General features: G+C 35.2%; 1 protein-coding gene across 1 annotated transcript; it reads left to right on the plus strand.

Annotated features, from left to right (window-relative positions):
• The first annotated feature begins 3,130 nt into the window (after window positions 1-3,130).
• On the plus strand, window positions 3,131-27,256 carry LOC131166904 (UDP-glucuronate:xylan alpha-glucuronosyltransferase 1). Its single transcript, XM_058125533.1, has 5 exons — window positions 3,131-3,311; window positions 3,803-3,907; window positions 4,645-4,851; window positions 4,967-5,595; window positions 25,963-27,256. Exons 2-5 carry the CDS (start codon window positions 3,840-3,842, stop codon window positions 26,991-26,993), a joined length of 1,935 nt encoding a protein of 644 aa, XP_057981516.1. The 5' UTR covers window positions 3,131-3,311; window positions 3,803-3,839; the 3' UTR covers window positions 26,994-27,256.

Genomic DNA, 27,256 nt, shown 5'->3' on the forward strand with positions numbered 1-27,256 from the left:
ATAAGCGGCTGCTAGGGTTTTTCTCTCTCATGAAAATGTCTACTTCTGTGAGAGTTCGCTTATCTAACCCTAACTGCTAAATGGAGCGTGTGTATATGGGTTACAGCAAGAACCTCTGGGCAAATATGACTAGAGCTTCTCACGTAATTAAGAATTCCTAATTCGACCCGAATTCATCTTTAATTATGTTAATTATAATTCATACCACTAAAGAATTATGATTACACTCCCTGTCATATTCAAAATTAAATTTCGAGCTCCTATTATTAAATGCTCATTTATCTTCCTACGTAAAGATTATAGATATCTGTCTATTAAATTAAATTACTGACAATTTAACTAATTGACATATTAATTTTCTAAGACCTTCCACTTAACTCATTTGATGTGTTGGATTCAAAATCCACCTGCAATGTTTGACACAATTAAAACTTATAAGTTTCCTCGATGGGGTATCATCAATCCCGATACCAGGGCGTGAATTCCATCAATAATTAATATTCACCATACACATAATGTCATCGTCCAACTTATTGAGTTTTTTTGACCCATAAAGAATCTTATTATTCTATGAATCAAAGTAATAAACACTATATGCACGTGTCCAATAATCATATCAGGATTAAGAGTATAAGCACTCATAATAATCATGAGATATTAATTGTTTTATATAGTCAGTATAAAAACAATTACCCCAAGACGATCCTATTCGATATGCACAAAGTGTACTAGCACAAGAAGTTGAAATAGTATAATTTCCAATAGTCAAGATAAACCTATTAAAACCTTGTGCTACAATCTTACCAATGATATGTCCAATTTCATTTAAGATTGTGAACAATAAACTTATATTCTATAAGAATTGATAATCTAATCTTCTGTGTATAAGTCGTATTCTACACACTAAATCACCTATTATATAAAATAAAAGACATACATGCATAATCATTAAATAATGTCAGGCAAACATTACTTGCAAAGATTCTCATTAAAATGAAATAACTGAAGTTATTAATAAATAAATACTAAAACCGATTACATAAAGCATATCTTTCAATGTAAATCTTTAACAAATATAATTTAAAATTGTAATAAATTTTATATTACTAAAAAAATATATAATGAATTTAGTTAAAATAACAGTTCCATCCTCGGTTTTATTATAGTTTTATAATAACGTATTTATTATAACAAATATAAAAATAGAAAATCAAAATGAAAGCAATCTAAGTGAGAAGGCCAGTTTGGGTGTTTGGTTGGTGCGTGCGTGCGTGCGTGTGTGTGTGTGAGAGAGAGAGAGAGAGAGAGGGAGGCATGGGATGCTGGTCCTATAGCTATTGGGCGGCGGGGAGTTGGGGGGAGTTTGGAGGAGTAGAAGGAAGTTCATACGTAGCGATAGGTGCACGGCTTTTATCGTACGAAGGAAAGTTCCATCAAGTCTTTGTTGCACGTTGACTCTGTAGGAACTGTAATGCCACGTGTAAGAGTTGGATTTGGTGATGGAAGTTAAAATTAAAGTTAATATTTGGTGTAAGTCGCCATGATGATTAATTAATAACTTGTCATAATAGTAATAATAATGCCTTGTTTGGCTAATTAAGCACCTTCCATCTCCCTTCGCTTTCTCGTTAATTAATTAACTTAATAACTAAATTTCATTGTTTTATTATTATAGGCCTTTGTTCTTGCGTATAATAGTTAGCGTACCGGCAAAGGAAAAAGGGATGGAGACGCAGGAATCCGGAAAAATGGATCGCTACCCAAAAGATATTATCCTACATATTCAATACTACTTTTTAATTGCATATAATTATTTTATCAAAATAAACAGTTTGAATCAATGATTTTAGTTTCGAAAAGAAAACGGAAAAGAAAATGAGGAAAAAATTCATCTTCCTCTATATTTTCTTTCTATACCTTAAAATGAAAATTTATTCAAATATAACAACTAAGAAAAATAAAGCATTAAAGATGTGTAAAATCAAATTTTTATTTGTTAATTTGGTACATTTTTTATTTTATTTCTCACTTTTCTAAACACCCAAAATGAAAAAAATGGATTCTTTCATATTTTACTTTCCTTTGCCTTGAGTTTTTTGAGTTTCAAATGGGACCTAAATATTTGAGGAAAAAAAGTATAGCAATAAAGGATATATATATAGAGGAATCCAATGCATAATGATCTACATACACTGTTGTTTAGGGAATATTGTAACAGTTTGAGATTGGGTTTTTTATGTTACAATTTCGAATTTGAATTTTGGATGAATGGAAAAAGATATAGGATGGGAGGTAAGCTACTTCTTGCTCTATAGCCTCAACTTACTTGAATCTAAAATAGATTTAAAAAAAGAAAAAAAGGATTCACAATTTACATAACCCAAATATGCGATTAAACTCATGTTAAGTCCGGTTGTATATACGGGGTGTACCTAATATTTCCTTCTATATAATTACATATAAGAAGAATTTAATGTTATATGTAGTTGCAAGTAGATATCATTATTGGGAGTTCGGGGCTTTACATGCATATTTGTACTATATATAACATACGCCGACCCACCTAGTGAGACTTAAGACTTGACTTTGTTGTTTGTTGTATATATATATATATATATATATATATAGTGGATGGCGGATACGAAAAACATAACAAAGGCAATGCAGGAGTAAAGAGAACAAAGTTTTATGGGGCAACTTTAAGACAACAAAAGCAGTTCTTATCTCAACTGGCTTAACTGCTTGTTGATCATCCCTTCTATGAGCTAGATTTTCAGGCATTGGAGGGCAATGGGTTGAAAATAATCACACTGTTTTAATTACCATATTTGGAAAAAAAAAAAAAGTTAAATTGATTGATAAAAGATATGACAGATTATCAGCTAGAAACTTTATACCATATTCTCCATCATCACCTACTTCTTATTTTCATTAACCTAATCTAGCTCGCACTCCCACCCACTATTTTAAAAATTAAGTTTCACATTTCAATTAATTTTATAAAACAAGAACAATAAGAGAAAAAGACTGCTCTATTTTGCATCGTTTTCTTCTTTGGGTAACAGTGAAGTAAGTTAGTTGATGGCACATTAGAATGAAAATTAGGTTTTCATTAAATTTCCTTAACCAAAAAAAATTCAAATAGACGTTACCTTTGTGTATATTGCCTCTGCCTCCTCCTCGTTCTGCCTCCACCCGCCTTCTTCAACCATCATTGCATTCGGAAACAACTCTCGAGAGTTCTTGGGAGGAACCTCTGGGCTGAACAGCCCCGGAAAGAAAGAAACTCAAGCACATACTGAAATCATAAGGTCTGCTCTGCCTTCCATCTCTGTTTTTATCTTTAATTGGGTACGGGGTACCTAAAAACATCCAGTGCACCTTCAATTCAATTTTGCTGTGTGTGTGCGCGTGTAGCATCCAGTGTTGTGTTCATAGGTTCCTTTAGTTTCTCTCTCTGTGCAGTTGCCAGTGTTGTGTTGATTGGTTTGGATTTTTGTGCACCATTCATTCTATGTTTCCTGAACGTTGGAAAATGGAAATAATTTCATTTCCCACATTTAGCTATTTATCACTTAAGCAATTTCCTATTGGATAAGTTATTGAGAGCTTTTTCTTTATCCCTCTGATTTAATTTGTGACATTGTCTTTGAGCCCGAATTGATGTCCTGTAGATGTTCCCATTTTAGTGAATCTGTTCACAATTGTTTCTGGAAAGTTTGTTGAGCACTCCTTTTTGGGGTTTATCTATGATGCTTCCATTGTTTTATGAGTTAGCTTTTGCTTTTTAAAATTTTTGCAGATCAGACGATGCTTCTCCCAGTGGTTTAAACATCAAGATGAGAGGAAGTCCTAATACTTTCACTTGTCCTGCCATAGAGGCAAGACAGCGATTATCGGTATCAATGTGAGTTTGCTTTCAAATTTTTCTGAGGAAATTATACTGCATACAGAATATCTCCAATTTCTATATTGTGAATTGTCTTTACAAAGAACACGTCATCCATGAGGACCATGAATTTAAAGCCAAGCCATGATCCATAAGTTAATTAGAACGCATAGATCATAGAAACTAAAGCTCACAACTGCTGTCGTGTTTAGACTGTATTGCTAACATGTACCAGATTCATGTGTTTGGGCTTTGTTTATCATGTTAGATTGTATATTGTCCTGAAATGTCCTGTGTTTTGGTTTTCCCTCCATCAGTCTCTTGTTAATTGGATCAACTTCCAAGCTTAATTAATTTGGTAACTCATAGTTTCAAAATAAGATCATAAAATTTTGGCGGCTCATAATTTACAATCTAATTTACCTCCATTCGTTCAGAGTTATGCATGGCATCCATCTGTAAATACCTCTTTCAACATTGCTCATGCCCATGAATAGCTGTTTTATTATCTTCCATCCAACTGAATATATATTTGATCTTTTGTATGATTGAAATGTACAAATTTTCTGAAAATTCAAATTGCTAAGCTGACTCATAGAAATGTGATTCCCTAGGTTCAATGACTAACATTTGTAAGTTTTTTTCTCTTTTTCTTTCTGCCCTTGTTCCATGCATATAACTCAGGCCAATTGTTGGTTTCTCAGCTCAGCTATTTGCTGATTTTTTTTTTCTTTAATGTCCCTTGAATCAATCAGTGAAGACATATACAAGAGGAGGTTTCAAAGAAGTAAAGCTAAAAGTGCTGAGAAGCCCCCTTACGGCTCCTTCCAAGATAGAAGTCCAAACTGCAAGTTCCCTCTTTTGAAGCTAGTCCTAGTTATCATTATGTGCGGCACCTTTTTAACGCTCATATACTCTCCAGAGGTCTATGACAACGACCACTTGACGCGATCTGGTTCCGGGTGTGTGTTGTTTCTGTTCTCGATCATGTCACTAGTGATATTTTGGATGATATTTTTTCAGATATCTGCGGACCTTGTTTTAATGATTAATCAGAGTCTGTATCGTTTAATGCAGCCCAGGCTTTGTAAACAGGTGGATATGGGGTGGACCGGATCCACGTTATACATCACATGAAGACATTAATTGGGATGACATCTCAAAAATCGTTGATGAAGTGAATGATGGAAATGAGTATCAGGGAATTGGCCTTCTGAACTTCAACAAAAGTGAAATTGACCACTGGAAGCACATCATTCCTGAGGCCAACCACGTGGCGTTGCATCTGGACACTGTGGCCAAAAATGTGACTTGGGATTCTTTATATCCAGAATGGATTGATGAGGAACAAGAAGAAGAAGTTCCTTTTTGCCCATCACTACCAAAGCTCGAAGTTCCCGGAAAACGCCTTGATCTCATTGCAGTCAAGCTTCCCTGCAGAAATGAGGGGAATTGGTCGAAAGATGTCGCCCGGTTACACTTGCAGCTGGCTGCCGCAGGGCTTGCAGCCGCTGCCAAAGGCTTCTACCCTGTGCATCTGCTTTTCATTTCCAAATGCTTCCCAATACCGAACCTGTTTACTTGCAAGGAACTCGCTGCACGAGAAGGGAGTGCACGCTTGTACAAGCCAAACTTGAATGTGTTGAGAGAAAAGCTCCAGCTTCCAGTTGGCTCATGTGAACTTGCCCTGCCTCTCAAGGTCAAAGGTCAGTGTAATTCAGTTCTTTCTATTTGCTCCCTGTGTTGTTCCTTTTTTAAATCTTACGTCACATATAGAAGAATTTTCTGCTCTTTGTTAACGCGAACACCCATGAACATGCTTATCCCAAGCTCCAAAACTCTCACTTGAAACCCCTGCTTATCTCAATTTAATAATCTATTAATCACCTCATCACAATTTTCCTCTAAAATTTTAAAATAATTCTCTAAAGAATTATGATACGAAGCAATGACAAATTATTTCAAGGTATGTCAAAAACATTGACTGTGCCACCGTGGAAAAAAATTTTTGGAAGTGAGCAATAGGAAAACCGGAAATAGTGGCAGCAGGAAGGTATTTGATAGCAATATAGCTGTGTGTCCCAACATTTATTGCCTCTTTTCAAAGAAGTAGCATATGAATATTTCATTGCCTTTTTGAAGGTGTTGTGCTCAAATTCAAGTACCATGACAGTACGAATTAGTGGAATTATATACGAACTAGTACCTTTTACTATGAACATATAAAATCTTCAGTCCATAGAATTTGGGTACTCCAATTCTTACTAGGTTTAAGAACTAGAAACTTTTTGGGATGTTCTTATCTCATGTTTGATTTGCTAATAGAATGAGACAGAAAGGGGATTGAATGAATATATGAATAGAAAGCATAATGAAATCAAAACATAAATTCGATTCTATTCTACTCGATTCCAATCCATTCCTATGTACCAAACGTATAGTTAGTTCAATGCTAAACTCCTTAAGAATTTTGATTAGAGTGAAGAAGAAAAATATGTATATTTTTTAATAAACGATAGCATCTCTATAGTCAATCACCTTATTTATTGCAAATCAATCTTTAGGTTCTATAACCATGAATGTTTATGCCGTTGTATGTGTGTATATCCAAGAACAATGCACTCCATTTCCTTCCCGCCCCCAAATTTTCTCCTTTAGGGTGCTTTAATTTAACTACAAGTCCTAAACCTTCAAGTGCGCCTATGATTTGGCTTCTTTTTTCTTTTTAGTTTCGTGCGGTGCTTTAGAGTTTTCTTTATTAGAGACTATTAAACATATGGCAAGGTTTTAGTAATGCTTCATCCCAAAAACCAAATGTTAGGCTTGCATTAGAAAGCATAGAATTACCACAAGTCATAATATTTCTTTCGGTTAAGATGATTTGTTGTTTTCTAAAAGGATGAAAAACGTCTTGTATTATTATAGTGGAATCAAAACATGAAATATTATAATATTTTTATTCTTTATCGGATCTAAACACTTAATTAAAAATATACAAGTTGTATTCCAGATGCATGGAAAACTTTTATCAAATTAAAAATCTAGAAGATAATTTACAAAATCATTCTTAACAAATCATTAAGCAGTAAATATTTAATTATCAATAAAATGCCTCTGTGCATCAAAATCAAATGAATAGTTATGAAATATTAGAAAATTAATATTTAAGAGTGTTACGTTAAATATTATGTCTTAAAATATTTATTATAATGTACATAACCTTGTTATACAGTACTATAAATTACTTAATACTACTGCATTATTAGGCATGTAAGTAAAATCTTTATGAGTTTAGTATTCAATTAATAGCTTTTGCTACTTATCATGAGTCAACGTGATAAGCCTAATGAACCTCTAGTTATGAAATTTTAGCATAAAATATCATTCTTTATATGTATGTGCACGACACTATACCCATGTATTTAAGTGGTTGGAAACAACAAAAGAGAATCAATTTGAAGGCCAATCATATTAGATTTTCTTAAAAATATTTGAAAAAAATTAAGAACTTCAGATATAAACTTCTTTTCTTTACAATGTTCATTAAAATAACTAAATAATGCATTAGTTTAAGAAGTCAATAGAAAATTTAAATACCTATGTTTATTTTCTTGAATTTTGGAATGAAGTGTTTATCCATGAATTCAAGTCAAGAAGGTATGCATAAAGAAAGAACTACAAAAATAATGTACGTCAAAATGAGAAAAGAACACCAAGTCATAGAGGGAAAGTGGTGGACACAATTTAACAATAGCAATCTGCATGGCAAATTCTAGTGCCTACAAAGGCCACATGGCAACCATACATACTGTGGATTTTACTTTTATTTAACATTATTGATACATGCTTAGATATCCCACCATACATTTAGCCTTTCTTTAATTAAAAAAAATGATCACCTTTTGAAAGTACAAAGCCATTCAAAAACTAACATAAAGCCCTACTTACTAAGCAAGCTATCAAACACTAAATTTCTCCGAACCTTGGGTACAAAATATACATAATTCAAATAAAATTTCTTTTGAAAGTGACCACAAATTTCATATTCCTCGTGCCTTGATTTGAAGCATTAGCATAGAGAATGTTCGCTTCTTAATTTAGATTCAACATATTCTATAGACTCTTGTTACTGTATATATGCCTTGTTGCAATAGAGTTATCCACCAATTTTTTTTTTTAAAGATATTAACCTTGAACGTCATTATGCAAAACTTTTTTTGTCAAGCATTTTTCTATTTCCTCTTCTAAAACCAATATTGTTTCCTATAATGTCTTTGTTTGCTAAAATAATTTTTTTAATGACCTATCACTAATTGGATGAGTGAACCTTTCCTAGTTCTCTTTTCTTAGTACAAGTCATATTTTCTCCTTTGCAATTAAGACTTTAGGCTTCTCATTACACAAGTCATTTTTGTCCTCTTCGTGTTGATGTCATTCCTCAATTTTTAGGTGGTTTCCCAACTCTTTAGCAGTGCTAGAAAAACATAGTTTGGAAATAATGAATGACTAAATGATTGTTTGTCTTTTGAATGATTGTTTTCTCTTGGCCCTAAAGGGCTCAATTTATACAACGATACTTACACACATGGATCACATGATTTAATCCATGGAAGATAGGTATTTACACACATATATCACATGGGTTAATTCATACAAGGTGGGTATATATGTCACATGGGTAAAATTATATAAGGTAGAGTATTTATACATGAATGTATTTACACACACAATTGCATCTTGCTAACATCCCCCCCCCCCCTCAAATTCAAATAAATAAAGAGACCAACTTGAGTTTAAAAACTTAGTGCTGAAAATGATCGAAGTAGGGCACTTTGGAGAAGATTTAAGCTGGTTGTTTAGAGGAGGGAAGACGACTTAGGGAGAAATAGTGCAAAGAGGAGCATGGGCGTTTGTGGTCATGACAGTCCATATATTTGAGGAGGTGCATGCAGAGCTAGGCAACCTATGAGTATATTAGAGCCTAGAGAGGGGAGCAAGTAGCTAGGAGCATATTTGAGCTCGAAGAGGTTAGTTAGGAGCTAGGAGCTAGGAGAAAATTAATTTGAAGGAGGAGAGGGAGCAAGGAGTATATCTAGGCCCAAAAAGATGAGTAAAGAGTTAGGGCCAAATTTGAGTGAAGAGTGGGGAACATATATGGAACTCAGTGCAGATTTGAGCTCAAGGAGATGTGTAAGGAGCTAGGCAACTTATGATGACATATGTGAGCAATGATGTGGGGTCATGAAAGGTGGTGTTGGTGTGCACGTGTGGTGGTTAAAAGAAAGGTCTTGTCGATGATGGGAGATATCTTATGGTGGTAGGAGATATTCATTGGTAGTGGAGTGCCAACGAAGACAGAGAACCAATGATGACAAGTGATGACATGGGGGAACACCAACCATGTTGGAGGATTGGCAACCATGAATTTGATACAACGTTAGTAAAACACAGTTTGAAAAGAATGAATAAATGATTGTTTGTTTGTATTCTAAATGATTATTTTCTCGTGGCCCTAAAGGATTCAATTTACACAATGTGCTTACACACATAGATCACATAGGTTAATTCATACAAGATAGACATTTATAGACATGGGATCACATATCGAGGGAATCTATTTATAATAGAGGTTACAACAATGGACTCATCTATATTTTTTTTGTTTAAGATGATGAAGAGTACTTTTTTGTATTTTACAAATTTATTCCCTTAATCACCAGCCCAAAAGTCAATCGACTTGTAATAAGTAAGTTTACTTACATAGAACTTCTTGCTTATGATAGTTTAGATAATGAGATTTTCTTCCAACACATCCCAAAATTCCTTTGTGGTAGCCTTTCCAGTAACCATGTATTAAAAGGTGTTTAAGAGCTAATTTGTTATAGAGTTTCTCATAATAATAGCAATAATTTAGACCATAATTTTCCCATTTGTTCCTTGTACAAATAGCTTCCGAAATATTTTATTAAAATTTAGTCTATTTAGATGTGATGAGAATATGAATTGAAGGTGCATTCTTTCTTAATAGGTTCTTAAAGTTGGGTCTATTGTACTACTATAATTTGATAAGATCAATGCCCTTTTTCAGGGTTGTTTTTACAATCTTTTTGCATCTTAAGGGAATATGAAAAAGAACTCAAGGTTTACTGATTGGCAGTAAAAGGTAGTGCAAGTTTAGGGCCAATTGTGCATCGACTCATATAGGCGACGACAATATTGTCCATGATGCTTGTCACCAAGCAAAGAAAAAAAACTACCCCATGCTGTTGTTGCCTAGATAAGTACCATGCATGGCTACTAATCACCCGTATACAAGAGATTTTTCTTGATTGCAATAAAGCGGATCAATTGGAGAAGTCAAACAAGCTAACATTCTAAAGAAAAGAGGATGCTCTTCGATAAAAATATTAAAATATCAAATGTAATAACTTGTGGAATGTTGGGTATCCAACCACTTAGGAAGGCATTTTTTAGACTTGCATTAGTTAAGGAAACTGAAATTAATCAAAGGGATAGTGCATTCTCTAAGATTAAAGTGGAGGTTGATCTAGAATAGATATAAATAACTAGCCTAATAAGTTGAAGAAAGAGCCCCATCTCTTCATATGTACACACACACACGCAGTGTGACCACTTAATTGACATATTTTACTATACTTCTTCTTCTTGTTCCTCTTTATTTAACTGCAACTCTCTCTCTCTCTCTCTCTCTCTCTCTCTCTCTCTCTCTCTCTCTCTCTCTCTCTCTCTCTCTCTCTCTCTTCTCTTTCTTACCTCTTATAAACTATTTCCTACCACATCTCTCCTTTCCCCTTCCTACAAATTCTAAATTCTACAATCCCAAATCCCTATTACACTTACTAAGTGAGGTACTCCCCTTTTTTGTAGGATGCCTCGCACCAGTAAGGGGTGTGCATGCATAAGATCCCAATTCACCATTACACTATTACCCTCATCACCTATCTACTTTTTTTAAAAGGTGTTTGGTTAAACAAAGGTTGTAAGTGTCATCTTCTTTTTAGCCAATGAAACAAAACTCATAAAGATAAAGAGGATTAAATGAAGTGATAGAAAGTGACTTTATAGGACACTACTAACATCATTTTCCTTAAATTTTTTTCGTCTCCATTGTGATCAGTGTGCATTTAGTTTAGAAAAATGTTACTTAGGAGAAAAAAAAATCCATTGTCTACCTATGTTTACACAAATTAAGTTGGATCTTAGAGGACTTACAAGAGAATCAAGATTGCAATTTCAAAAGAATTACCCTTACACGAGACAAAACTTTGAATGTGTCTAAAAAAAGAAAATAAAAAGAATTATTATGAGAAGGAAGACATTTTCTTCTAATGTTTTTCTATGAGCAACAATCACATTCATATTGCTAGATTTTACTATACCTTTTCAAGGGATTGTAGCATTAGGTCTCTCAAGTGGATCTAGCACCTAGTTACATCCAACTATCTAGTCACCACACTTATGAAGTATGAAGTTCAACACCAAATAACCATGTTGCACCATGTGGCACACATGTGTGTTGTGTGCTAGGCCCATCCTTGTAGGATTGCGCCAATGTGAGGCCAAACTTTGTTGGAAGGCAAAGGTATATAGTATTTGGTATATAAGGTAAGTAAATTAAATTTCCTTTTCAAATGTGAGACAAATACCACTACCTTCATCTTCTTTCCTTCTAAAACATTTTCCAATTCGTACTGATCCATTCATTTGTATTTTTTTTCATATTATTGAGCATATATTAAACTCTCTAATCTTGTCCACCATTCATTTTCCATTACTTGAGGTTTTCCATCTTTCTTTTTCCCTTTATTGAGGCCTTTCCTCTTTTTTTCTATTTGTTCAGCTTTGGTCCTAATTTTTTATATTATATTATAAGCTTGAGCCTTACTTGTAACTTTCAAGGTCCTAGAAACCCTAGTGCCAATGCTTGTCATTTAATTTTTAATTATTTTCATTTGAAAAATATGAATAAAAAAACTTAATGGAGAGAGAAAAGTTGGGAAGCTTTGTGCCACCATTGCGGGGCTCAAGCCATCATGTATGGTGGCAAAGGTTGAAGTTGGGTCTATAGATTCCATTGGTTTTTTAACTTTAAGGGGATTAGAGACATTTCACAAGGGGAATGCAGAAAAGCCTACCCTCCCACCATCGTTGTTCAACTAATCGATGTTGTCTAATTATCTTTATCTTTCTCGTTTTCTTTTTCATTTGTTGACTAAGACAATGAAAAGTCTTTAAGGCAAATACAATTTTCTCAAAACTACAAAAGAACGAAAAAATTTAGAAAATTGATAACGCTTTTCGAAAAGTTTATAATATCACATAAAATTGAAAAAAAAAAAATAGCAAGCAGAAAAGCTACATTAAAATCTAAATATTTCATTTTTTTTTTCAATTTTCTTTTAAAAAATCAAGAATAAAGGAATGTCACTATTTTGTACATTTTTTGTCAAATTTAGGTGCATGCTTTTTAATATCTCCATTTCAAACTTAATTTTTTGTTTAAATATAAATTTGCATATTTTATTCGAGAAATAGTTCCGATGGTTCCCAAATGTAGGATATGAAACCCTACTAGTCATAAGATGTTATACTAATATTTGGACTTGCACATGCATGGAACCCACTTTGTTGATATTGAATAATGACTTGCCACTCTAAAGACTCATTTGGTGTGTGGTTAATGGGACTTGTTCCAGCTTTTGAAATCTGTAAGATAAAAATAGAATCTTAGGAAGTCCCAATGCCCCCCCCCCCAAAGGGATCTCTTCAGTGCAAAAGTTAGTGGGTTATTTTGAAAGATCAATTGAAATTAGAGGAAGGGAGAGAGAGAGAGAGAGAGAGGAGAATAGGTTCGGATTGGTGCTTAACTTATGAGATAATGCCTCTCACCTTTCTTATAACACTTTCCCAAAAAATTACCACGTGGGAAGCTTTTATAGGTATTGATTTGAATGTGCAATGGAAACACACACAACTCAAATCCGGACAAGTAATGCAAGCACTCAACGATCAATATATAGAAAAAGTAATCACAATGAGAATAAAGGAAAGCAATAAAATCAATGACACAAGAAATTACCTGGTTCGACAATGTGTCTACATCCACGGGAGCAAACAACTGATTTTCACTATTAGATTGTTAAGCTTACATCCAGGGTTACAAAATATAGCTTATATATCTAACCCTATGCGTACAGAAGACATACTACATCTAAAACGCTTATATAGAAATTCCTAGAGGAAAAACCTATGAATCACCCATTCTTATGATCTCAAAAATCAAAAATTCGTAACTTGCTTCGAACAAATTGTTGACGGTTAAATACCGAGAGTTGTTCATGCTACAGACTAAAACCATCGACGATTTGATACCGAGAGCAAACCATCACTCATATCGTCGACCAAACCATTGATGGTTTGATCGTGCAAGCTTCCTTGTTCTTTGCATCACTATGCTTCCCGGCACATGCGTTCCACTTAAATATGAACCACATCTCCAACAATATCTACCTTAGTGAAGATTCACCACTTAGGGGAAATATGGAAGCATAACCCGCTGCTTCACCTGAGACAATAGATTAGGACCGTCTCCCATCTAGCACTTGGAGAAGTTGATAAAGTCCGCACAAAGCTTGAGCTTGTCTATTGTGATAAGCTTTGTCAACATATCAACTTCATTACTAGACATGTGAACCTTCTCAGGTAGAAGTTTTCCTAAAGTAGTCAGTTCCCCGATCTTGTGAAACTGCACGTCAATGTGCCTCGTTCTGACATGATAAACCTGATTCTTCACCAAATAGATGGCACTCTGACTGTCACATTGCAGCCGAACTCCACCTTGCTAGACGCCGAACTCCTTGAACAATTCTGCGAGCCAAAATACTTCCTTACCAGCCTCAGCTACTGCTATGTACTTTGACTTAATAGTAGATAAAGCAACAAGTAACTGCATCATAGGTCCTCCCACAAGGGTGAATACGTACCCTATGGTAGACCTCTTAACATGGATGGATTACTCTATTGTCTACTTAACAAAATGTCATATCCGGTTGTACCCATCAAGTACTTCAGAATCCACTTGACTGCATTTCAATGTCATCGACCTGTATTCAAAAAGAACTTGTTCACCACGCTAACAACATGCTAGATCTGGCCTTGTACACAACATGACATATATCAGACACCCCACTGCACTAGCATAGGAGACATTTGGCATGTCACGAACCTCATCATCCTTTGTTGGGCACTGGGCAGTAGACATCCTAAAATGACTCACTAATGGTGTACACATAAGTTTAGCATTACTCATTCTAAACCTCTCTAACACCTTCTCCACATAGCCACCTTAAGATAACCACAATCTCCCTGTAGCTCTGTCATTGCAAATATCCATGCCAAGAATCTACTTGGCTGCACCCATGTCTTTCATGTCAAACTCTTTATCCAATAGGGTCTTCAATTGATTCACCTAAGTTATGTCTTTCTCAGCAATCATCATGTCATCGATATAAAGCAACAAAAATAAAAGAGAATCATCCTCAAGACTCGTCACATAGATGCAACAATCGTACTCACACCTCCTTCAGCTGATATAGGTCATATAGGTGTCAAACCGTTTATACCACTGTCTTGGAGATTGCTTCAGCCTGTAAAGTGACTTCTTTAGTTTACAAACTAAGTGCTCCTATCCAAGCTGAAAAACCCTTCTAGCTGTGTCATGTAAATCAGCTCCTCCAAACCACCATGGAGGAATGCCATCTTTATGTCCATTAGCTCTAGATTCATGTCGTATTGCCCTACCAGTCTCAACACTACCCCGATGGAAGTGTGTCTGACCACAAAGGAGAAGATTGCATCATAATCAACTCCCTTCCTTTGCGAGTATCCTTTTGATACCAAGTGAGCTTTGTACTTCTCTATTTTGTTTTTTGAACTGCTTCTTTCTTCCTCTACACTCACTTGCATCCAATCACCCTCTTCCTACTTGGAAACTCCACCAAGTCCCATGTCTGGTTCTTATGTAGTGATTCCATCTCCGTCACCATCACGCCCATCCAACTACATTTTTTCTGACTATGCACGGCCTCTTGAAAGGTAATAGGATCCTCGCTACTGGTGATAAGTGCATAAGACACTAGGTTATCAAATCAATACCTAGGCGGTGGCGTGACGATGCATCTAGGTCGGTTTACAACTATACTGCAATGTGGCCGCTAGTCATTCGAGCTAGAACTCCCTATGTTTTGAAGATCTTAATCTCCACCCTGAGTTTCTGACTCCACCTGCACCGCCTGCTGATCTCTCAAGTTAGAACTCCCTGCATTTTTGTCGTAAGTCCATAACTCCACCTGCACAACTTGCTTGTTATTGCTACAGTTTTCTAGCATATGTTTCTCTTCTTCTTTTTGAGTATGTTGCAACATGGCTTTCTCATCAAAAACCACGTCCCTATTGATCACCACCTCGTTTGCCACTGGATCCCACAGTTTGAACCCTTTCTCACCTTTCTAATATCCCAAAAAAGATGCATCGTTTAGACTTCGCCTCAAGCTTTGATCTCTCCTTACCAAGAATGTGCGCATAGGTCGGACACCCAAATACTCTCAATTCGGAGTAGTCTACCTTGTTACCTGTCCACACCTCCTCATCAACTTTACCATCTTGTGATGCTCTTGGTGATCTATTAACCAAAAAACCAGTCATACTCATCGCCTCGACCTAGAAATTCATAATGAGCCCAAGCCTAACATTCAACCTGAGACACTGAGCCCTTTAAGTTAGAGTTCTATTCATCCATTTTTCCACACCATTTTTTTGTGGTATCTTGCATACTATAAAATGTCTCCTTATGCCATGACGCTTGTAAAACTCTCTGAAACTTGAGTTTGTGTACTGAGTTCCATTGTCTGTCCTGAGGAAGTTATATTTCTCAAGGTCTTGTTTTTCACCTCACCTTTCAACAATTTAAACTTGGCAAAGACCTTTCATGAGTAATCATCTATGAAACTCACGAAGTACACTTGTCTCCCTCGTGATGCCACTCTTATTGGCCCCCAAACGTTCGAATGAATGTAGTCTAGTATTTCCTCCATCTTGGGCCCTATTCTGCTTCCCAAGCATACAGTACTTGTAGAAATCCAACTTACATAATTTGACCAATTTAAAAAGATCTCTCTTGTGAAGTTCCTTCATTCCACGCTCACCCATATGCCACAAAATGGCACAGTCAAACTCAAACTCTACGGTTGCAACTCCACCTATAACTGTAGTACCCAGTAGTGTATATATGTTCCCTGGCACTCTCAACTCCTTCATCATGGTCAGAACACCCTTGTTCACCTTCATTACCCTACCTTCAGACTTGTAATTAAACCCATTGCAATATAAGGTGCCTAACAAAACTTCCTCAACTCCGATATGTGCCTAACATCAAATAATGTCCTCAGTACACCATCATACTTCTTGTTTCTAATATTCCCAGCCCGACAAATTTACAGGCATCATCATTTCCCATTAGAACAGAACCATAACTCACCAATCTGTAAGTGGTGAACCAGTTTTTGTTGGGCATCATATGATAAGAGCATACCAAGTCTAAGATGCAAGAATCTGCGAACTCGTCTAACTTGGATGAAACCGAGAGCATGTCACCTTCAATGCTCCTAGAGTCTCCTTCTTCCACTACATTCGCGCGTGTTTGATGAACCTTCTTTGTTTTCAACATTCCCCTTCTTCCTCTCTGGAAAATCGGGTTTTATATGCCCCTTTTTCCCACAATTAAATCACCGAACATCCTTTCTCTTCCTAGAATTGGACCGAGCTCTATTGTTACTCAGTCCACCCCAAAACTTGCTCCTTCCACGATCCTGGTTTCCCTTAGCCATGAGCCCTTCACCTTGAGTATTTTCATCGCAGACCTTCTTCATTTGATGGAAACTCAAAAAGGGACTCGTGATATCCTCCAACTTCAGAGTCTCTTTCCCCTATGTCAGAGTTGTAACCAGGTTCTCAAATGTAGAAGACATAGGTAGGGAATTCAGCAGCATCAATGCTTTGTATTCATCCTTAAACTTCACATTAACCCGATTCAGATCGCTAATGATCTGATTAAATACATTGATGTGTTGATTCAAACCCGAACCCTCTGCCATATTAAGCCCATAGAGTCTTTGCTTAAGATACAACTTGTTCAATAAAAATTTGGACATGTACTAGTTCTCCAGTTTCAGCCAAACTGCCACTGTTGATTCCTTATCCATGACATGATACATCACGTCATCGACCAGACACAGTCTGATAGTAGCCACAACTTTCGCTTCCAACTCCTTCCAACTCGTGTCATCTATGCCCTCCAGTTATTTTCCGTATAGTGCCTTCATCATACCTTGCTGCACCAACACGTCCTTGACCCTCCTTTGCCATAGTCCAAAATTTCCCATTCCATCGAACTTACCAATCTCGAACTTCGCCGAAGAAATCCCAACCATTGCAACCAATAGCTTTGATACCAATTTTTAATTCGAATGTGTAGCGGAGACGCACACAACTCGAATGCGGACAAGTAATGCAAGAACTATACGATAAATATACGGAACAAGCAATGACAATGATAATATGAAAAATTAGGTGTATTCCCAAGAAAGGGGGGGGGTGTGAATTGGGTTTTTTAAATTTTCTTTGAAATCCCTTTGTTTTACAAGTTCCTTTAGTTAAGAGTTAACCTCTTTTTTAATTAGAGTTAATTTGCAATCACACTCTTCAAACACAACAACTTCACAAGTACAATTGGTATTCAATCCAATCAATGAATTTAGCTTGATATCACAAAAATAGAAAATTCAACCAAGGTTCCAAAATTCAAATATCGATATCAAAGAAGTATCTTGATTTTAAGTATGTAACCAACCAATATATTAAAGGGCTTTGGTATTAATCAATCAACGTACTCCTTTGTGGTTTCCGCAATAATATTAATTAATCAACGTACTCCCTTACGGTTTCCGCAATTCCCAAAAGCAAATTAATATCGATCAATTCAAATAAGCATCCACGTAGTTTATATGTGCTATAATTCAAAAATAATAGGGAAGAGAGTGACAGCAAGATTTTTACGACATTTGACTATACCCGTCTACGTCCTTGTCTTAGGCAACACACCTAAGGATTCCACTATACTACTCCTTTACGGGCGGAGCAAACCTTTTTAACACTTCTTCAATAAGATAGAGCACTCCTCTCCAAGCAATACCCCACGTTCGGTACAACGATTCAACAACCGGAACCATAAAAAACAACAAGAACAAGAACGAATTCTTGTGTACAAAGACAATTTCAAAACATAACTGATTAGTACAAGTTTGAGCACTAATATACTTTAAATCAAATATCAATAAAGAATAAATTTGAAGCTCAAGAAGTTAATCGCCGGGGGTTCTTTCTTATATTTGAGAAACTCAGTAATTACTCAAAGAACCGTAGGCTTTGTTTAGCAAAATCTAAATAGAAATCTTTAGCAAGAGTTTGAGCAAGAGAGAGCTTTTGAAGAGTTTACAATATCAATGCTTGAATGTTGATTGTATTGCTTGGTGTGTGAAAATTCTTGGGTTTAGGGAGTATTTATAGAGTTTAGAATGTAATTTCGTGTTTCCCATGTCACTTGGAGTGTTTCCCAAGTTTTTACAACGTTACAAATTCAAAAACTTAATTTTGGAAATTTCCCTTTATTGTTTAAAATTTGAAATTTTTGCAGGTCAGTCGACTGAACCTATTCTGTTTGGGGTTAGTCGATTGGGTCAGTTGACTAGGCCTATTCAGTTTCAGCGAAAAATTGGAATAAAATATGTCAATCGACTGGGCCTTTTGGGTCAGTCGGCTGAGCTGTCAATTTTTAATAATATTTTTTTTAAGACTTTGATGCTTTAATTTTTGAAAAACTCAAATGTAACTTTAGAAATTATTTTTCGGGATTTTCAAAAATTGGTCTCTAAGTCTATAATGAAACCTAAAGAGTTTTATATATCCATATTGATGTCGAATGAAGTACTTACATGAGACTTGTTAAACTTAAACGCTCTAAGCACTAAGTCTTCATACTTTTCCATTTCTTTTGAGTCCATTTTGAATTCATGCTTCAAGCTTTACTAGATTTGTCTATCTTTGAAACCAAGCTTCAATATTCATTTGAGCTTTCATCCAAGCTTCAATATCCGTTAAGCTTTCATTTGATTGTCTTTGAAGTATAAGCTTTCTCTTATAATAAGGCTTGTGAGCATTTTGAGCACTTGATCTTGAACTTGTATGCTTGTTTCCTAAAACAGTATCACTTTAACCAAAACATATCAAATTTCCTTGATTTTTTATCATCAAAATAAGATTCGTAAGCCTTGTTAGGCCAATAGAATAAATGATGTAGGAAGGGATGGAGCGACCTATGTCCTACAATTAAACCCTCACAAGCACATACACTCAATACATTATGGATTAAGAATTTAATTATTCGAAAATAAACACTATGAATCATGCTATATTTCACATGTTGTGAGATTTTTGAAAGGGTGTATGATGTTGTCCAGAAATAGGTCCCAAGAGTTCTTTCACAAAGGAATCAAGTTATATGCACTTCGAAAATGTAAGTTCTATTGTTAGCATGGCAATATTCCCACAATTGATTTTAAACTAGCAAGTATCAATATCGCAATCTATGGATTCAAAGGCTTATCAAATATGAAATTTCAAGTTTTCAAGCAAAGGCTTTAATAATATTAAATACAGGTTCAAACAATTATTGAGTTTACCAATAGATACGTTGGATGACTTGATGCTTTTCAACACATGTTAGTCCACACCTTAGGTTCTTCGTACGAGTTTCGAATCACCAAGACAAATGCAGTAATGGAGTGGGGAAATAGAGGTCATGTGGGGGGTATTTTGGTGATGGCCGTGTGGTTGAGTGGGGAAGATGAAGATAGAGTCGCTGGATATAATAGTGGTCTCTCACCACCTAATCTTTGAAGAGAACGTGTAGTCTCATACTACACAATTGAAATGATTGGACAAAGCTATCAAGTTTCACAAAGGAATTTCCTTTCATTATTTCAATATTCAAACTTAGTCAAATTAACTTTTGTTTTTACAATGAAGGGATACATATTCTAGCATGGGGGGGACAAAGCAACAAAGAACTAGCAATCCCCACATAAGCATGGGAGACAAAGGAAATAAATACACAACTTACTAACAAAATTAAATATTAACACAACTTACTAACACACGCATTAAACACTCTCACATGCAAACAAGCTTGGTTTTCTTGCAACATTACAAATTAAACACAAAACATAAGTAAAAGGGAGGCCCAATCAGTGTGGGGCCCTCAAGACCGTGTGGGAGCCCACATGGGTCTTCTTGCTTCAACACTTCACTTTGAGTCTTCAAGCACCTAATAACCTTGAAATAACATATCCAAGAAAATACAAATCCAAGAAAAATAATAATAAAGTCTTCAAACAAAGTCTTTAAATAATCTATGCAAAACCTACAAAATAATCATAAACTGAAGTGGACATTAGGAGGTCATCCACGTGTCATCATGTCGGTAAAGGAATGGACATCAGAAGGTCGTCCACGTGTCACCAAATCAGCGCACAAAAGAAAGAGGTATGATATGTTGATCCCCATTAGTAAAGGAAAGCAATAAAATCAATGATACAAGAAATTACATGGTTTGGAAATGTGCCTACGTCCACGGGAGCACACGATTGATTTTCACTATCAGATTGTCAAGCTTACATCAAAGGTTAGAAAATATAGTTTATATATCTAACCCTCTGTGCATAGAAGACTTAGACTACATGTCGCGACGTCCCGGGAGCGCGTGTGCCCCGAGCGGCGAAATTAAAAATCAATTTAATATTTTCAGGAAAAATATGGTGTAGGAGTCGCCACTAACCTTTAGTGCGGTTAGAACACATGATTACTACCCCGTTAGGGGTAGAATCGGTCTACATTACCAGAGTTAGGTTCGGGAGTTCGGTTACGCGAGGGGAAGGTACAAGCACCCCCTACGCGCCCGTTCTTACGAACGGTACCTAATTAATTTGAAATTATCCCTAAGTTAATTTAATAAGTCTTTACATTACTCCTTTTTTATGAATTTATAATTATACATGAAAATAAATAAATAAATAAATATATACATATATTCCCTCAGAGCTTAGGGTACGTGATGCCCAAAGGCTCATACCCCCGCAATAAAATCATAGGGATAAAAAAAATCGAGAAAATACTGATAAAAATAATAATTAAGTTAATACAAATATACCATACTAAATATAACACCCCATATGGTATAACCAAAATAGTAATTATAATGATAAATATTAATACCCTAATAAGTAATGTTATACATACTAAAAATACTAGGAAAATATTAGCAATAATAATATACATGATTCTATATATACTAAAAAAAAACTACACAATATTAAGTACTAAACATATGTAATACTAAACATTTAGAGATAAATAATACTAGATATACTAATGTACTAAGAATAGTTAATACGAAATATGTGACTAAAATACTAATATATACTAAATATATAATATCAACTAAACACTAAGTCAGTAAATATGTGTTACAGCACTATAAAAAGTACGAGAATACTAAACATATAATTTTTGCTAAAATGCTATATATATATAAATACACACGTAGCTAAAAATGTTAATTTGCTAAATATAATATATGAATAAAACACTAAGTTATTAAGTATGCAATACAATATTGCCAAAATAATAAGTATTCTACATTATTAAAATATTAACGCCAATATAATAATATGACAAAAAATATCAATAAACAATCTACAACAATATTATATATGTAGTAAAAATCTGAACTTTAAACAAATTTCTATAATAAGAACTTTACAATAAAAAAAAAATATGAACACAAATATTAACCACATAAACAAATATTATAACATGAAAATAAAAATATTTATTATTTAATATGCATAATAAAAAAAAAACAAAGGGAATTTAAACATGCATGAATATTATGACCTCAAAAACCCTCCGCAAAAAAAATAAAAAAAAAATCCTACCACAATGAGAGCAAACCGGTTAATATTTACAATAATAAAAAAAAATGAAACAAGATGATAATAAAATTAAATAAATATGTGGATAACTAAACAAATAAAAAAAAAAAACATTTTTACATATATTTGCTGGTGTTTCTGTGTGTGTGTGTTGGTGTGTAAGTGTGTTTAAGTGTGTGATGTGTGTGTAGAGTCAGGGAGTTCACCATGGAACGGCAGCGGCATGGGGTGGTGCTCGGTTGCAGCGAAGGGTGACTGGTGGCGGCTTGCAGGGGCTGTTTGGAGATCAGAGGCAAGCTGGAGACCACCGGAGGTTCGGGTTTGGCTGGAGACCTGCTGTGGCTGCCGGGGTCCAGGTGGTGTGGCCGTGGGAGATGGAGATGCTGCAGTGGTGGGGTCGTCGGCGACAGCACCGGTTGCAGGAACAGGGACTGGCCAAGGAGCTGCTGGTTCGCCGGAGTTGCAGGGGGAGTTCACGGCTGCTGCAAGAGTGGCTCTGCTGGGTGGTGGCTGGCCGTGGCTGCTGGAGTCTCCTCGGATGGCAGCAAGGGGGTGTTGGCGATGGAAGGAGAGTTGCAGAGGAGGTCTGAGGCTGCGGCTATGGTGTTCGGGTGGTTGGATATTGCAGAGGTTGTGATGCTGGTGGGCCGAAAAGGCGGCTGGAGTAGAGGTTGATGAGATGGAAGCGAAAAGAGAGATGGGAGATGAGATGAAAAGTGGGAGACGGAGGAGGATCAGCGGGTGATGGGGTGGCCGGAGAAGAAGAAGAAGAAGCGGAAATTTTTTTTTTTTTAGGGCCTGCTGTGCGCTGCCGTCCCCTGTGTGTGCAGTGCAGCGCCCCCGGCTCTCTTCTTATAAAAATAATTTTGAAGAAACCCTAAAAACATTTCCTTTTCGGTTTATGGTATTTTTCTTTTTTTTTTGGAAATAATATATACCACTATTATGTAAATAAGGAAATAATAATAATAAGGTAAAAATAATAATAATAATAATAATAATAATAAAATAATAATAATAATAATAATAGTAATAATAAAGATAAATAAATAAATAAAATAATAATAATAATAGTAATAATAAAGGTAAAAATACTGATAATAATAATAATTAAAAATAATGTCAATAATAATGAAAATAATTATTAATAATAATAATAAACAATATAAATAAAAATAAAAATAAAGGTAATAATAATAATAATAATAATAATAATAATAATAACAAATAAAATAATAGTAATAATAGTAATAAAAATACTGACAATAATGATAATTAAAAATAATATCAATAATAATGAAAATAATTAATAATAATAATAATAAACAATATAAATAAAAATAAAAATAAAAGTAATAATAATATTAAAATAATAATAATAATAATAATAATAATAAATAAAATAATAGTAATAATAGTAATAAAAAATACTAATAATAATGATAATAAAAATTAAAAATAATAATGAAAATAATAAATAATAATAATAATAAAATAGATGTAAAAAAAATAAAGATAAAAGTAATATTAATAATACTAATGAAAAATAATAATAATAATAATAAAGAAAATAAAAATAATAATAAAAATAATAATAATAATAAGATTAGTGAAAATTAATAATAATAATAATAATAATAATAATAAGAATAAATAAAATAATAATAATAATAATAATAATAATAATAATAATAATAAAATAACAATAATAATAATAATAGTAATACATATATTGGGCCTGGGTAAAAATGGGGTGTCTACACTACATATAAAACACTATGTAGAAATCCCCAAAGGAAAAACCTCTGAATCCCTTAATCTTCTAATCTCCAAATTCAAAAATCTATAACTTACGCCAAATAAAATTATCGACGGTTTCAGGAAAACCGTCGACGGTTAAATATAGAGAGCTGTTTGTGCTACAAACTGAAATCGTTGACGGTTTGATCCTACAACTAGCTTCCTTATTCTTAACATCATTATGCTTCCTAACGCATGTGCTCCACTCAAATATGACCCACATCTCCAACAATGGGGATTGTAATCTTCCTTTAGCACATGATTTTCCCTAGGTCTCTAGGTGGTAGTCACTAGTGTAGGCCTACTCATATCGGTGGAACTATCTTAATTATGGCCTATAGGTGTTTTGGGAAAGTGCCTCCCACTTTTCTTATAACCTTTTCTCTTATGGGGGATTTTAATCGTCCTCTAACACATGATTTTCCTTGCATCCTATGTGGGTAGTTTCAACACTCTAGGTGGTACCACTTGTGTAGGCCACTTGTGAAGGCCTACTCACCCTCTTAATTGTGGTTTGTAGGTGGTTTCTTCATGTTTAATTTTTGGATAGTTACATGGTTTCTCCTTTGGTTGAACTAGCCTGCTTTAGATCTCCTAACATGTACATGATCGACTTGACTTTGTTTATCCTCTACTCTTGGTATGCCTTTGTCATATGACTAGAGTAACATGCATATAACCAACCTAACCTAGTCTAGCCATGTAACCTACACATGGTTGACCTAACCTAACCTAACCTAGTCATGTGACCTTCACTTGGACAACTTGACCTTGTTTGCCCTTGTGACTCGCATGTGGCCAACTCTCCCTCCCTTTTGAGACCAAGTTGGGGTTATGCTAATATTATGACATCTTACAATTTGTGAGTTTCAAATCCTATGCGAAGGAGTCATCACTCACAAATACCATTTTATTTATGGAATCTTTCTTTGTTTCTATCCCTAGTGTTCAATAAATACTGTTAGGGTTGGCCAATGATGGCATGGGAGCAAGGAGAGACATATCTTGGATAGGGTTCTTTAACTTCTCTCTCCCCCTAACTTAAGTTGTGGAAAGTCCATCAACCCATACATCTAGGAATGGTAAAACAGGTCAAGACCCAACAAGTGACCTATTACTCGCCCGTTTAGACTGCATTTGGGTTTCAGAGGAGATGACCCATTTATAAATAGGTCAACCCGAACCCAACCCATTTAATAAACATGTTAGATGGGTTTGGGTTGGGTACCCATTAGATCACTTGTCTACATTAAAAAAATAATATTTTATACTTTTTATTTTTGCTTTCAGACTTTTACGTAAATAATATTATATAGTTACAAGTTATATAACTAGATTTGTTGAAAATTTGAAGAGGAAAAAATGATACACAACACGAGTTATAGATTGTATTTGTATTGGTGTTGTTCTTAAAATTTTAAATTATATTTTTTCAAAAAAATCAAAGAGATGTACTATTTAATAAAAATAAATAAATGACCAAATGAGTGTCATTTTTTTTTAAAGTAAATTTTGGTGAAATGTTTGAGAAAAAAATTAAAGAAATAAATTATATATATAAGCGGGTGCTTAATGGGTACCGGTTTATAACCCATCTGACAAATGGATGGATTTGAATTTATAGGTTATTTACCAGTTAAAAAATGAGTTAACCCGAATCCGAATCCATTTAATCCTCACCAATTTATGATCCCCCAAATCCGACCCATGAACTGGTTTTGCCACTCGTGCATATATTAGATAGATAACTCATCAAATGCCTTTTTAATGGATCCATACTTAATGCCCATCTCCATCTATTTTCCGTGAAGTTTATTGCTCATTTGTTCTTCAGAAATTTTGAATTCTGCTCTTAAATAATTTAGTAAATTTGCTCTTTCAAGTTCATTTCCGCACCGTTTCAGAATTTCTCCGCTTCTGTCAAAATAAGGTCTTTTTTATATCGCCATTTCCTATTAAAAAAAAATATTTTTTTTTGGCTCAGAGAAAAAAACAGCCAAATAAATTTTTTTGTTTGACAAGATTCATTAATCTAATAGGTGATTATATACACGCACGTATCAATGTTCATTTGAAAAATGGCCTGTAGTTGAATGTTAAGCTTGTGTTGCAAACTGTTAATAGCCCGCTGCCCTGTTCTTTCAATAGAGCTTGCCTACGCTGGCAACGAACGCAGAGAAGCATATGCAACAATCCTTCACTCTGCCCATGTCTATGTTTGCGGAGCCATAGCTGCTGCTCAGAGTATCCGCATGGCTGGTTCCACCCGAGACTTGGTTATTCTTGTGGATGAGACTATTAGCGCATACCACCGCAGTGGACTCCAGGCTGCCGGGTGGAAGCTTCGGACTATCCAAAGAATCAGGAACCCAAAAGCTGAGAAGGATGCTTACAACGAATGGAATTACAGCAAGTTCCGACTGTGGCAACTCACAGATTATGACAAGATCATTTTCATCGATGCCGATTTGCTTATGCTCAGGAACATTGATTTCTTGTTCGGAATGCCAGAAATTTCTGCCACAGGCAATAATGGGTCAATGTTCAATTCTGGGGTCATGGTGATCGAACCGTCTAATTGCACCTTCCAGCTTCTGATGGATCACATCAACGAGATCGAATCGTACAATGGCGGAGACCAGGGGTACTTGAACGAGATTTTTACGTGGTGGCATCGGATTCCGAGGCACATGAACTTCTTGAAGCACTTCTGGATTGGTGATGAGGAAGAGAAGAAGCAAATGAAGACTAGGCTGTTTGGGGCGGAGCCTCCGGTTCTGTATGTGCTGCACTATCTGGGGTTAAAACCATGGCTGTGCTTCCGGGACTACGATTGTAATTGGAATGTGGATATATTACAGGAGTTTGCGAGCGATGTCGCTCACGAAAGGTGGTGGAGAGTGCACGATGCTATGCCGGAGCAGCTGCAGCAGTTTTGCCTGTTGAGGTCGAAGCAGAAGGCTGGGCTGGAGTGGGACAGGATGCAGGCCGAGAAAGAAAATTTCACAGATGGGCATTGGAGAATTAAAATTAAGGACCCTCGTTTGAAGAAATGTACTGACAATTTGTGCTCCTGGAAGAGTATGCTGAGGCATTGGGGCGAGACGAATTGGACCGACAATGAAGCCTTCACTCCAACGCCACCAGCAATTACCACAGCATCTCTCAAAAGATTATGAGTTGCAGTTCCAAATTCCATTCTTCTGTGTGCACGACACTTTTCGTAAAGTGAGAATAAAACCGAATATAACACATGGATTAGGACTCATTTCATGATCTGATTATAAGTTTTGATTATATTGCCTCGATCTGATTCATTTGCAAATTTGTGACGGATTCTCTAGATGTCACACGAGAAAAATATTCTTGCTTCTCGCACATTTTGTATGTTTATTGACAATAATTTATTCAATAAGAAATGAAAATTCTATGTTATGCAGCC

This window comes from Malania oleifera, chromosome 1 (assembly GCF_029873635.1).
Source record: "Malania oleifera isolate guangnan ecotype guangnan chromosome 1, ASM2987363v1, whole genome shotgun sequence".
Lineage (NCBI taxonomy): Eukaryota > Viridiplantae > Streptophyta > Magnoliopsida > Santalales > Ximeniaceae > Malania > Malania oleifera.

What these genes read in the sequence shown, in the direction of transcription:
- LOC131166904 (XM_058125533.1), top strand. Translation starts at nt 3,840, where the DNA reads ATGAGAGGAAGTCCTAATACTTTCACTTGTCCTGCCATAGAGGCAAGA. An exon ending in CAGCGATTATCGGTATCAAT is followed by an intron (nt 3,908 to 4,644) that starts GTGAGTTTGCTT and finishes TGAATCAATCAG; the next exon opens with TGAAGACATATACAAGAGGA. An exon ending in CCTGCCTCTCAAGGTCAAAG is followed by an intron (nt 5,596 to 25,962) that starts GTCAGTGTAATT and finishes TTCTTTCAATAG; the next exon opens with AGCTTGCCTACGCTGGCAAC.